At 50.1% G+C, this 11402-nt stretch overlaps 1 protein-coding gene across 2 annotated transcripts; it reads left to right on the top strand.

Moving 5' to 3' along the window:
- The first annotated feature begins 614 nt into the window (after positions 1–614).
- Positions 615–8290, top strand: WAS (WASP actin nucleation promoting factor). Of its 2 annotated transcripts, none has more exons than XM_050775656.1 (12): positions 615–810; positions 1108–1248; positions 2373–2459; positions 2561–2663; positions 2777–2818; positions 2912–2965; positions 3646–3820; positions 4914–4956; positions 5160–5313; positions 5520–5929; positions 6182–6296; positions 7970–8290. In XM_050775656.1, exons 1-12 carry the CDS (start codon positions 679–681, stop codon positions 8023–8025), a joined length of 1512 nt encoding a protein of 503 aa, XP_050631613.1. In that variant the 5' UTR covers positions 615–678; the 3' UTR covers positions 8026–8290. The 2 variants fall into 2 exon arrangements, with proteins under 2 accessions (XP_050631613.1, XP_050631612.1); XM_050775655.1 differs by having other exon boundaries at positions 625–810; positions 5520–5939.
- The last annotated feature ends 3112 nt before the right edge of the window (positions 8291–11402 follow it).

Here is an 11402-nt window from a genome sequence, read left to right on the forward strand (position 1 = left end):
ATTCTCCTACCTCAGCCTCCTGAGCAGCTAGGACTACAGGTGCATGCCGCCATGCCTGGCTCATTTTTGTATTTTTTAGTGGAAATGGGGTTTTGCCATGTTGCCCAGACTGGTCTCGAACTCCTGACCTCAAGTGATCCGCTCGCCTTGGCCTCCCAAAGTGCTGGGATTACAGGTGTGAGCTACTGTCCCCAGCGAAAAGGAAAAGTTTTAGTGTAGTAACCCTTCAGGACTAGGGGCCTTGGGCTTCAGCCTCAGGCTACCTGGGTGCTTTAGGAAGGAGGCCACCCAGGCCCATGACTACTCCTTGCCACAGGGTGCCCTGCACACAGATGTGCTGCCAATGGCTAAGCTCTCACTGCCAGCCAGAGGGAAGAGGGTCTGAGCCAGTCAGAAGGAGATGGGCCTCAGACAGTAAGAAAGGAGGAGGAGGACCCAAGCTGATCCAAAAGATGGGTCTAAGCAGTCAAGTGGAGGAGGGTTCCAATCTGATGGTAGAGGGCCCAAGCTCGGCCTAACGAGGAGGAGGCCAGGCCCACCAAGGGGCCCCTGGAGGACTTGTTTCCCTTGTCCCTTGTGGTTTTTTGCACTTCCTGTTCCCTTGCTGCTCACTGCGGAAGTTCCTCTTCTTACCCTGCACCCAGAGCCTCGCCAGAGAAGACGAGGGCAGAAAGCACCATGAGTGGGGGCCCAATGGGAGGAAGGCCTGGGGGCCGGGGAGCACCAGCGGTTCAACAGAACATACCCTCCACCCTCCTCCAGGACCACGAGAACCAGCGACTCTTCGAGATGCTTGGACGAAAATGCTTGGTGAGCTGGGGATCTCCTGCCCCCGCCCCGTCCCCACCATTTCTTCCTCTTCCTCTCCTCCTTCTCTCTCTTCCCCTCCTCCCGCTCCTCCTTTCCCTCTCCATCATCTTCTCTCCTAGACTCTCCTGTTATCATCCACCCTCCCCAGGAAGATCTCAATGTCTACTTGCCTTCCCTCTGGCTGCAGCTCTTCCTTCGGGCCCATGACTGTCATGAGGCAGGAAGGACCAGGTCTGGCTCCAAAACCTTGTGGCTACCCCTGACCAGACTCCACTGACCCCTGCTTTCCCCTCCCAGACGCTGGCCACTGCAGTTGTTCAGCTGTACCTGGCGCTGCCCCCTGGAGCTGAGCACTGGACCAAGGAGCATTGTGGGGCTGTGTGCTTCGTGAAGGATAACCCCCAGAAGTCCTACTTCATTCGCCTTTACGGCCTTCAGGTGACCCCCCCCGCCCCTAACTGGACTTGCAAGCCAGTTCTCAACCCGCAAACCCAGATCTGTGTCCATATGTGTCCACAGTCCCAAGACCTCAGACCTGATCAGTGAATCCCTGAGCCCCAGAACCAAAGACTCATCCAGATGGCAAACTCTGGCTTGCCTTTCTAAGTCTGCAATGACTGGCCCCAGTCTCCATATCAAGATCTCTAAAGCCCCCAGTATTAGTCTGCTGCCTAAGCCTAATCTTTTCCACAAATTCCAATAAATGAGCACTGTATTTGTACCTGAACCTCAAATCTATTCTAAACTCAACATTTTGCATCCCAGGAATCTCTCATCAAAACTCCTGAACCCCAGATGTTTGCCAAGCTCCTAAGTCATAAATCTGTTCAACAAACCCCAAAGTTGAATATTCCATTGATCCTTGAACTCCAAATCTGTCCTTTTAAATCCACAGCACAGACCCCAGAATTCCCATATTAAAATTCCTGAACACTCAAATACCGAGGTGGTTCTTAAGCAAAAAGTCTTTTCCACAATTCCCCGACCTGAACTTTCTAGGTTTAAGCCCCAAATTCATCCTTCTAAACCCATAAAGATGGACCCAGCATAACTTCCAGATCCCAAGACTGTCAAATATTCACCAAACTCCTAAGTCATAACTCTTCTCCACAAACCCCAAATTGCACTTACTTTAGCGGGACCCTCCGCAAAACTCCCAAGTCTACGTGTCTGAACTTCAAATCTCACCTCCAACTCCCAAATACTAGAATCCTACCTGTCATGAATTGGGGCTGGGGTGGCAGGGGAGGGCATGGATTGAATCTATGAATGAGCCTCAACTTCCTAAGACTAGAGTCCTAAATTATGAAATTCAGGCTCCCAAGTCCCACATCTAGGGCCCCGAACCCCAAATCCAAACCTCTCACAAAAGTGTATGGCTCCCAGACTATACTCCACATCCACACCCTTAGATCTCAGCTCTCTGGTGCTGAGCTGGAAATCTCCAAACCAGACCATGAGGCCCCCAAATCCAGACACCCTGCTCCCTGCCCAGCTAACAAAGGCCTGCCACCCCTGGTGTGCCTCAGTGCCACTGTGCCTCCCACCCTACACCTCTCCAGGCTGGTCGGCTGCTCTGGGAACAGGAGCTGTACTCACAGCTTGTCTACTCCACCCCCACTCCCTTCTTCCACACCTTCGCTGGAGATGTAAGTGACCAGCCAGCCCTCGGGCCTCACTTGGGGTGTGGAGAGGAGATGGGAAAGCTGTGGGGGGACCTGGGAGGCGGCTGACCCCAAGATATGTGCAGGACTGCCAAGCGGGGCTGAACTTTGCAGACGAGGGCGAGGCCCAGGCCTTCCGGGCCCTGGTGCAGGAGAAGATACAAAAAAGGAATCAGAGGCAAAGTGGAGGTGAGGAGGCCGCAGGGGAGGAAAGGAAGTTGGGCAGAGGTGAGTGCAAGCATGGGGAACTAGAAAAGTTATCTCTCATGGTCCTGGCTCCCAATCCATCTGTCTATCCACAGACAGACGCCAGCTACTCCCACCACCACCACCAGCCAATGAAGGTGAGAACTCTAGTGCAAGTAGCGGTAATAAGGGGCTAGCCCAGGAACCTGTGGCAGGGTTGTGATAGCTCTCTACACATTCTATCTTCCCAGAGAGAAGAGGAGGGCTTCCACCCCTGCCCCCGCACCCAGGTGGAGACCAAGGAGGTGCGTGCTGATTCTTCCCTGTGTCTCTGGATGGATGGGTGGGTAGGTGGAAGAGTGAATGGAGGAATGAGCAGTTGGATGGGTGCGTAAGTGGGTGAATGTATGGGTAGATGGATGGGTATGTGGATGGACGAGCGGGTGCATGGATGTGTGGATCGATGGATGGGTGGATGGATTGGTGGTGGATGGGTGGATGGATTGGTGGTAGATGGCTGAGTGGAGGGATGAGTTGATGGGAGGATAAAACTCTAAGTAGATAGATGCATAGGTGAATGGGTATGTGGATAAATGAATGAAAAGGTAGATGGATGACTGAGTAAATTAGTGAATGAGTGAATGAATGAACAGTGAATAAACGGCTAAATGACAAATTTCAGTCAGTGAAGAAAGCATGATTGAATGAATACAAGAGTAAATGAAAATTTTAACAAATCCATTAGTCAATGAGCCAGTGAATGATAAAGCATGAGGGAATGAAAAAAATAAATGAATCAGTGAATGTATGAATTGTTTGCGGGATCCACCCACTTCTCCATAAACCCTACTTGAATCCTTCACCCACAACCTCCATGGCCATCCAACACACACACAGATTTCCCCCAAGGCTTCCGTTTCTTGCCCCTGTGCTTTGGTTGGTTGGTAAATGGGTCAATGGGCCAACCACCCTATTTTCCCCACAGGCCCTCCAGTGGGTCCGCTCTCCCTGGGGCTGGCGACAGTGGACATCCAGAACCCTGACATCACGAGTTCACGATACCGTGGGCTCCCAGCACCTGGACCTAGCCCAGCTGATAAGAAACGCTCAGGGAAGAAGAAGATCAGCAAAGCTGATATTGGTGCACCCAGTGGATTCAAGTGAGAACCAGTCCCCAGTGGGCCCACAGATTCTTGGGGGCAGAGGGGCACATGAACAAGTGGACAGCTGAGACGATGGAAGGAAGGGCAGATGGCTGGGTGGCTGAGTGGGTAAATGAGTGGATGGATGGGTAGGTGCAGGGCTGGGTCTAGGGAGAGGTAAATAAGGCACCAAGGGTACAAAATTTAAGGAGGCACTCACTCTCAGAGGCATGCAACTGTAATTCCTGACTCTGAGAGTGAGTGACTCACTTAAATTTTGCACCCTAGGCACCTCACTTGCCTCAGCCTGGGCCCACTCTGGGTGGGCTGTTAGGGGAGCAGGTGGGTGGGCAGGTGAATGAATGGATAGATAGATGAGGCAGATGATGGATGAGGGGGGCTGGTGGGTAGGTGGGTGAGTGGATGGGTGGATGGATGGATAAATAAATGGATGAATGAATGGGTTGAAGAATGAATGGGTAAGTGGTTGGACGGACAGGTTGATGGGTGGATGGGTTGATGGGAGGTGCATGGTAGATGGATGGGTGAGTGGATGAGTGTGTGGACAGATTGATATGCAGGCTGATTGGCTCACAGACAAGGTGGATGGGGATGGTACAGGTGGACAGATATGTGGATGAATGGACAGTTCAATGGATAAGTGAACAGAAGTGTGTGGTTGCATGGGTAGAAAAATGTGTGAATGGATAGATGGAAAGGTGGGCACATGGGTAGGTGGATGGGCGGATGGACAAGTGTGTGTGAGGACAGATTGGTGGACAAATGGGTGAACAGACATACGTGGGCAGATAGTTGCAGAGACAGATGTATGGACAGATCAGTAATCCAACAGATGAATGTGAATGAATAGGTGGACAAATGCATGGGTGAATAGATGGGGAAAGAGGGATGGGTGAATGGATCAGCACCACAAACTATGAAGCCCTTCTAATTCCATAACTGCTGCCCATACTCATTCATTCATTCAGTCTCATTCATTAATTCTGGCCCCTCAGAGTCTCTCTGGGCAGGAGAGGGCAAGAGGGCTTCACTACGAAAGGAGGGAAGGAAGGGCAGTGGGGATTCACTGGAGTCTCTTCACCTCTCCCAGGCATGTCACCCATGTGGGGTGGGACCCCCAGAATGGATTTGACGTGAGTAACTTCAGAGTCTCTCGGACTCCACTAAACTTCCACCCACCCTTCCAAAGACCACTGCTGAGACCCCACGCCCAGACCGTGCCCTTCCCACACCCCTCTCAGATCCCTTGCTGGGATGAACCCAACGACAATCCGTGTCGCTGCTCTCCTCACCTTATTCCTCTACTCCCGCCCCTGGCCTTTTTCCTCCTGGGCAGGTGAACAACCTCGACCCAGATCTACGGAGTCTGTTCTCCAGGGCAGGAATCAGCGAGGCCCAGCTCACCGATGCCGAGACCTCTAAACTTATCTACGACTTCATTGAGGACCAGGGTGGGCTGGAGGCTGTGCGGCAGGAGATGAGGCGCCAGGGTGAGCCCCTGCTTCCATACGTTCCCTTCTCCAGCCCTAGCAGCTCATAGCTAAGAGATTCACTAAGTCACTCAGTCCTTATGGAAGCACCTATACTGCTTCAGTCAGGAGTTGGTCAGTGGGGGTACCCATTTTACAAATGAGCAAAACTGAGGCTCAGAAGAAATCAATGAAAGTTACAGCTATGTGTTATACTCCCTCCACAGAGCCACTTCCGCCGCCCCCACCGCCATCTCGAGGAGGGAACCAGCCCCCTCGGCCCCCTATTGTGGGGGGTAACAAGGGTCGTTCTGGTCCACTGCCCCCTGTACCTTTGGGGGTTGCCCCACCCCCACCAACGCCCCGGGGACCCCCACCCCCAGGCCGAGGGGGCCCTCTACCACCACCCCCTCCAGCTACTGGACGTTCTGGACCACCACCCCCACCACCCCCTGGAGCTGGTGGGCCACCCATGCCACCACCACCACCACCACCACCGCCACCGCCACCCAGCTCCGGGAATGGACCAGCCCCTCCCCTACTCCCTCCTGCTCTGGTGCCTGCCGGGGGCCTGGCCCCTGGTGGGGGTCGGGGAGCACTTTTGGATCAAATCCGGCAGGGAATTCAGCTGAACAAGGTGAGGACAGGTAGGATGGAAGATTGGGGGTCTGGAACTCTGGGGTACCCACGTAAGTCAGGATACTGGAGGGCTGAGGCCAGGACGGAGGAGAGTGCCAGGCCTCGGGGATTCAGTGATAGGGTGGAAAGGTTGGTGGGAAGCCTTGAAGGGTACTGGAGTGTGTGGGAGGGAAAATATTGATGGAGGGGCGGGGAGAAATGCTCCTTTCCCAGGCCCTGAGCCCTCTGTGCTGACCCCTGCCTGCTGCAGACCCCTGGGGCCCCAGAGAGCTCAGCGCTGCAGCCCCCACCTCAGAGCTCAGAGGGACTGGTGGGGGCCCTGATGCACGTGATGCAGAAGAGGAGCAGAGCCATCCACTCCTCCGGTGAGCTGATCCTGCCAGGGCCTCAAACCTGGCTCCCAGGGCTAGCACTGGCCTCAGAACAATCCCAGCAGTCACCACCAATAGTGACATCAGCCCCATCTGTTGACAGCATTAACATGAATCTTGTGTCAGCCTCCTTTTTGACAAAGTTAACATTAAGTCATTATGTGACAATAACATAATTAACTCCAACTTTGACAATAATATTAACATTAATGCCAGGGTGTGTCCACAATATTAATGTCATTCCCACACGTTCAGTACTATTAACATCAGCTGGCAGGGCACGGTGGCTCATGCCTGTAATCCAGGAACTTTGGGAGGCCAAGGCAGGAGGATTGCTTGAGCCCAGGAGTTCAAGACCAGCCTGGGCAATATAGTGAGACCTCGTTTCCATAAAAACTAAATTCAAAAAAAAGTAGTTGAGCACAGTGGTGTGTGCCTGTGGTCCCAGCTACTTGGGAGGCTGAGGTGGGAGGATTGCTTGAGCCTGGAAGGTCAAGGCAGCAGTGATCCATGATTATGCCACTGCACTCCAGCCTTTTTTTTTTTTCTCAAAAAAAAAAGAAAAAAAAAAATCAACCCATTATGTGATGACAATATTATGAAGAATACCATTGTTGACAATAATATTAATTTTAATTCCATGTGTCAACAGATTTACATTAACTCATTATGAGATAATACAATCTAATCTTTTTAAAAACATTTTTGAGACAGGGTCTCGCTCTGTGTCCCAGGCTGGAGTACAGTGGTGCAATCATGGCTCACTGCAGCCTCAACCTCCCAGGTTCAAGCGATCCTCCCACCTCAGCTCCCAAAGTTGCTGGGACTACAGGTGTGTGCCACCATACCTGGCTAATTTTTGGTGCTTTTTTGGTAGTGATGAGCTCTCACTACCAAGCTCTCACTACTCTCATGTTGCCCAGGCTGCTCTGCAACTCCTGGCCTCAAGCGATCTGCCTGCCTCAGCCTCCCAGAGTGCTGGGATTACAGGCATGAGCCACCACACCCGGCTGTTAACCTAATCTCTTTATAATAATGTTACTATTACTCTCTTCATCTGTCAGCAGTACTGTCACCAATCCATTATATGATGCAAATATTAATATCAACCTACTATAGGAACTTCATCTTTTGACAACGATTTTTTTTTTTCTTTTGAGATGGAGTCTTGCTCTGTCGCCTAGGCTGGAGTGCAGTGGCGTGATCTTGGCTAACTGCAACCTCTGCCTCCTGGGTTCAAGCGATTCTCCTGCCTCAGCCTCCCGAGTAGCTGGGACTACAGGCCCGCCACTACACCTGGCTAATTTTGATAATGTTATTGTCATTAACCCCATTATGTGTCAAAAATATTAGCGTTAACCAGACAGGAAGCAATAATATATTATCACACCTTTGCTAATAATATGTAAATTTACCCTATTATGTGATAAATAGGTTAACATTAACCCTTTGTTTGACAATATCTCCACTAACCACATTTTTGACAGCATACACTTCAACTCCAACTAGAACTCAGACCCCAACTATAATTCCTCTTGTCCCAAATGGAAACTCTAACTCGCCCTCCTCTAGCATGAGACCTCAGACTCCCAGGGTCCAGTCCTCACCTCCCAGGCCCTATGAAGCCCCCGACCAACTTCCCAAGGCATCTTTCTCCTTCCTTCCAGACGAAGGGGAGGACCAGGCTGGCGATGAAGATGAAGATGATGAATGGGATGACTGAGTGGCTGAGTTACTTGCTGCCCTGTGCTCCTCCCCGCAGGACACGGCTCCCCCTCCACCTGCTCTGTGCCCACCCTCCACTCTCCTCTTCCAGGCCCCCAATCCCCATTTCTTCCTCACCAGTCCCTCCAATGCTGTCATCCCTGCCTGGTCCTCACACTCACCCTAGCAATCCCAAGGCCCTTTTTATACAAAAATTCTCAGTTCTCTTCACTCAAGGATTTTTAAAGAAAAATAAAGGAATTATCTTTCTGTCTCTCTATAAATCTCAGTCTGTTTACATTCCAAATGTGGGAATGGGGTCCCTTTCCTCCAAAGTCCCTTTTATTCATTTATCCCATTTTATTTATTTAGCCTTACATGTATGTATATATTCATTCATTCATTCATTCCCTCAGTCATTTAGCCTGTATTTCTTTGTTTCCTTCTGCCCCTCTGTCTTTCAACATTTATTGCCAGGTACTATTTTAGGGACTAGGAATCAAGCAGTGGAAAAAAAAGCAGACAAAAATTCCCGCCCTTAGGGGGTGAAATCCACATTCTAGGGGAAGAGACAGATAAGAAACAAGAAATCAAATAGAAATAAAAGATAGTTGCAGATCATGATAAATGCTGTGGAGTGGTAAGGCAGAGATACAGACGAAACAACATTCAGATGGAGCAGTCAGGGAAGGTCACTTGGAGTAGGTGATGGTGGTGCTGGACCTAAAGAGAGAGAAATGTCGGCCCAGTTAATATTTGGGGAAAAGGGGTTCCAGGCAGAGGGAGCAACCAGTGCAAAGGCCCTGAGGTGAGAAAAGGCTTGGCATAAGGCCAGATGTCATGCATTTAATTATTTTTTAAAAAATCATTCAATTGTCTGGGTGCAGTGACTCATGCCTGTAATTCCAGCACTTTGGGAGGCCGAGGTGGGCAGATCACCTGAGGTCAGGAGTTCGAGACCAGCCTGGCCAACATGGCAAAACCCCGTCTCTACTAAAAAACACAAAAATTAGCTGGGGATGGTGGTGCACACCTGTAATCCCAGCTCCTAATGGGGGCTGAGGCAGGAGAATTGCTTGAACCCGGGAGACAGAGGTTGCGGTGAGCCGAGATCGCGCCACTGCACTCTAGCCTGGGCAACAGAGCGAGACTCCATTTCAAAAAAAAAAAAAATCATTCAATCAACACAATACTAGATTAAGAGCATACTCAACGACCAGACCTCACCATTCTCCATGCCCATAACAACTCACACACCAGGATCTTGATGGGCAGGATCCCCCTCTCATTTTTAAAAGTTGGCTCTGCCCAGTTCCCAGTTCAAATCAAGCACTAGCCAATCACAATGGAAGATTGCAATGGAAGATTGCAATGGAAGAGGCAAAGACTTAATAATCAGACAGATCTGCTCTAGGACCCGGGAAAGATGCCTCACCTCTGAGCTGTGGTTTCCTCATCTATACAATGGAGATAACTGATTTCTAACTGGGATCCCACAGAGTCACCTCTCTGCCTCCTCCAGGGCTTGCTCTCCCAGAAATAAAGGAGTAACTCAAAAGTGTCCTTGGCATTTACAGCTATTTCGAAGGGCATAATTAGAAATTGCTGCACATCAAAGCCTAAAATTGAGCTCCCTGCCCCTTCCGATTTCTGAAATCTGGTGAATTCGAGATCTCAAACATCCTACCTTTAGAGAAGGAGAAAAGGAGAAAGGTAGGGGGGAGGAAGATAAAGTGAGGGCGACTCCAGAGAGGGCAGCCTTCTTCTGTCTGCAACAGCAATGGAAGAATTTGTAGGTGGAAAGGGGAACTCCCCCAAGCTAGAGAAGGAGGGAGTCTCAGGTTTCCTTTAATTCATTTTTTTTTAACCCCCAACACCACTCCCCACCCCACTCTGACCAGGTCCCCAGATGGGCACTGAGTCTACGAAGGATCAGTCAGTATCATTTATCCCTACTCCCAGTCCCCCACGGAAACCTCAGAAATCCAGCGTTCTGGTTGGCTGGGCGCGGTGACTCACGCCTGTAATCCCAGCACTTTGGGAGGCCGAGGTGGGCAGATGACGGGGTCAGGAAATAGAGACCATCCTGGCTAACATGGTGAAACCTCGTCTCTACTAAAAATACAAAAAATTAGCCGGGCGTGGTGACACATGCCTGTAGTCCCAGCTACTTGGGAGGCTGAGGCAGGAGAAATGCTTGAACCCGGGAGGCAGAGGTTGTGGTGAGCCGAGATCACACCACTGCACTCCAGCCTGGGCAAGAGAGCAAGACTCCGTCTCAAAAAAAAAAAAAAAAAAAATGTGGTACACACAATGGAATACTATTCGGCCATAAAAACAATGAAATCATGTCTTTTGCAGCAACATGGATGGAACTGAAGGTCATTAATTTGAGTGAAACAACTCAGAAACAGAAAGACAAATACTGAATCTTTTCACTTATAAGTGGCAGCTAAATAATGTGTACACATGGGCATAGCATGTGGAATGATAAACAACAAAGTCTTGGAATGGTGGGGAGGTGGGAAGGAAGTAGATGAGGAGGAAATTACTTAATGAGTACAATGTGCATTATTCAGGCTATGGACACAGTAAAATGCCTGACTTTACCACTACACAATGTAACAAAATTATGCTTGTGGCCGGGCGCTGTGACTCATGCCTGCAATCCTAGCACTTTGGGAGGCCAATGCACATTATTCAGTTGATGGATACAGTAAAATGCCTGACTTCACCACTACACAATGTATCCATGTAAAAAAATTACACTTGTGGCCAGGCGCTGTGGCTCATGCCTGTAATCCCAGCACTTTGGGAGGCCAATGTACATTATTCAGATGATGGATACAGTAAAATGCCTGACTTCACCACTACACAAAATATCTGTGTAACAAAATTACACTTGTGACCTGGCATAGTGGCTTACGCCTGTAATCACAGCACTTTGGGAGACTGAGGCAGGTGAATCACTGGAGGCCAGGAGTTTGAGACCAGCCTGGCCAACGTGGTGAAACCCCATCATCTCTACTAAAAATACAAAAATTAGCCAGGTATGGTGGCACACGCCTGTAATCCCACCTACTCAGGAGGCAGAGGCAGGAAAATCGCTTGACCTGGGAGGCAGAGGTTGCAGTGAGCCAAGATCACGCCACTGCACTCCAGCCTGGGCGACAGAGTGAGACTCTGTCTCAAAAAAAAAAAAAAAAAAATTACACTTGTACCCAATAGATTTATACAAAACAATTAAATGCTTCTGAGATCTGGCTAAATGGTTGCTCAGCCTGCATTCTGGTTCCACATGTAGGTCTGCTTGTGAAAACTCATTACAGCTGGGCGCGGTGGCTCACGCTTGTAATCCCAGCACTTTGGGAGGCCGAGGCAGGTGGATCACCTGAG

Source organism: Macaca thibetana, chromosome X, assembly GCF_024542745.1.
Source record: "Macaca thibetana thibetana isolate TM-01 chromosome X, ASM2454274v1, whole genome shotgun sequence".
Classification (NCBI taxonomy): Eukaryota; Metazoa; Chordata; class Mammalia; order Primates; family Cercopithecidae; genus Macaca; species Macaca thibetana.

Coding starts and splice junctions, on each gene's coding strand:
- WAS (XM_050775656.1), top strand. CDS start 679: ATGAGTGGGGGCCCAATGGGAGGAAGGCCTGGGGGCCGGGGAGCACCA. Junction 1,249..2,372: donor TTCGCCTTTACGGCCTTCAG/GTGACCCCCCCC, acceptor ACACCTCTCCAG/GCTGGTCGGCTGCTCTGGGA. Junction 2,460..2,560: donor TCCACACCTTCGCTGGAGAT/GTAAGTGACCAG, acceptor AGATATGTGCAG/GACTGCCAAGCGGGGCTGAA.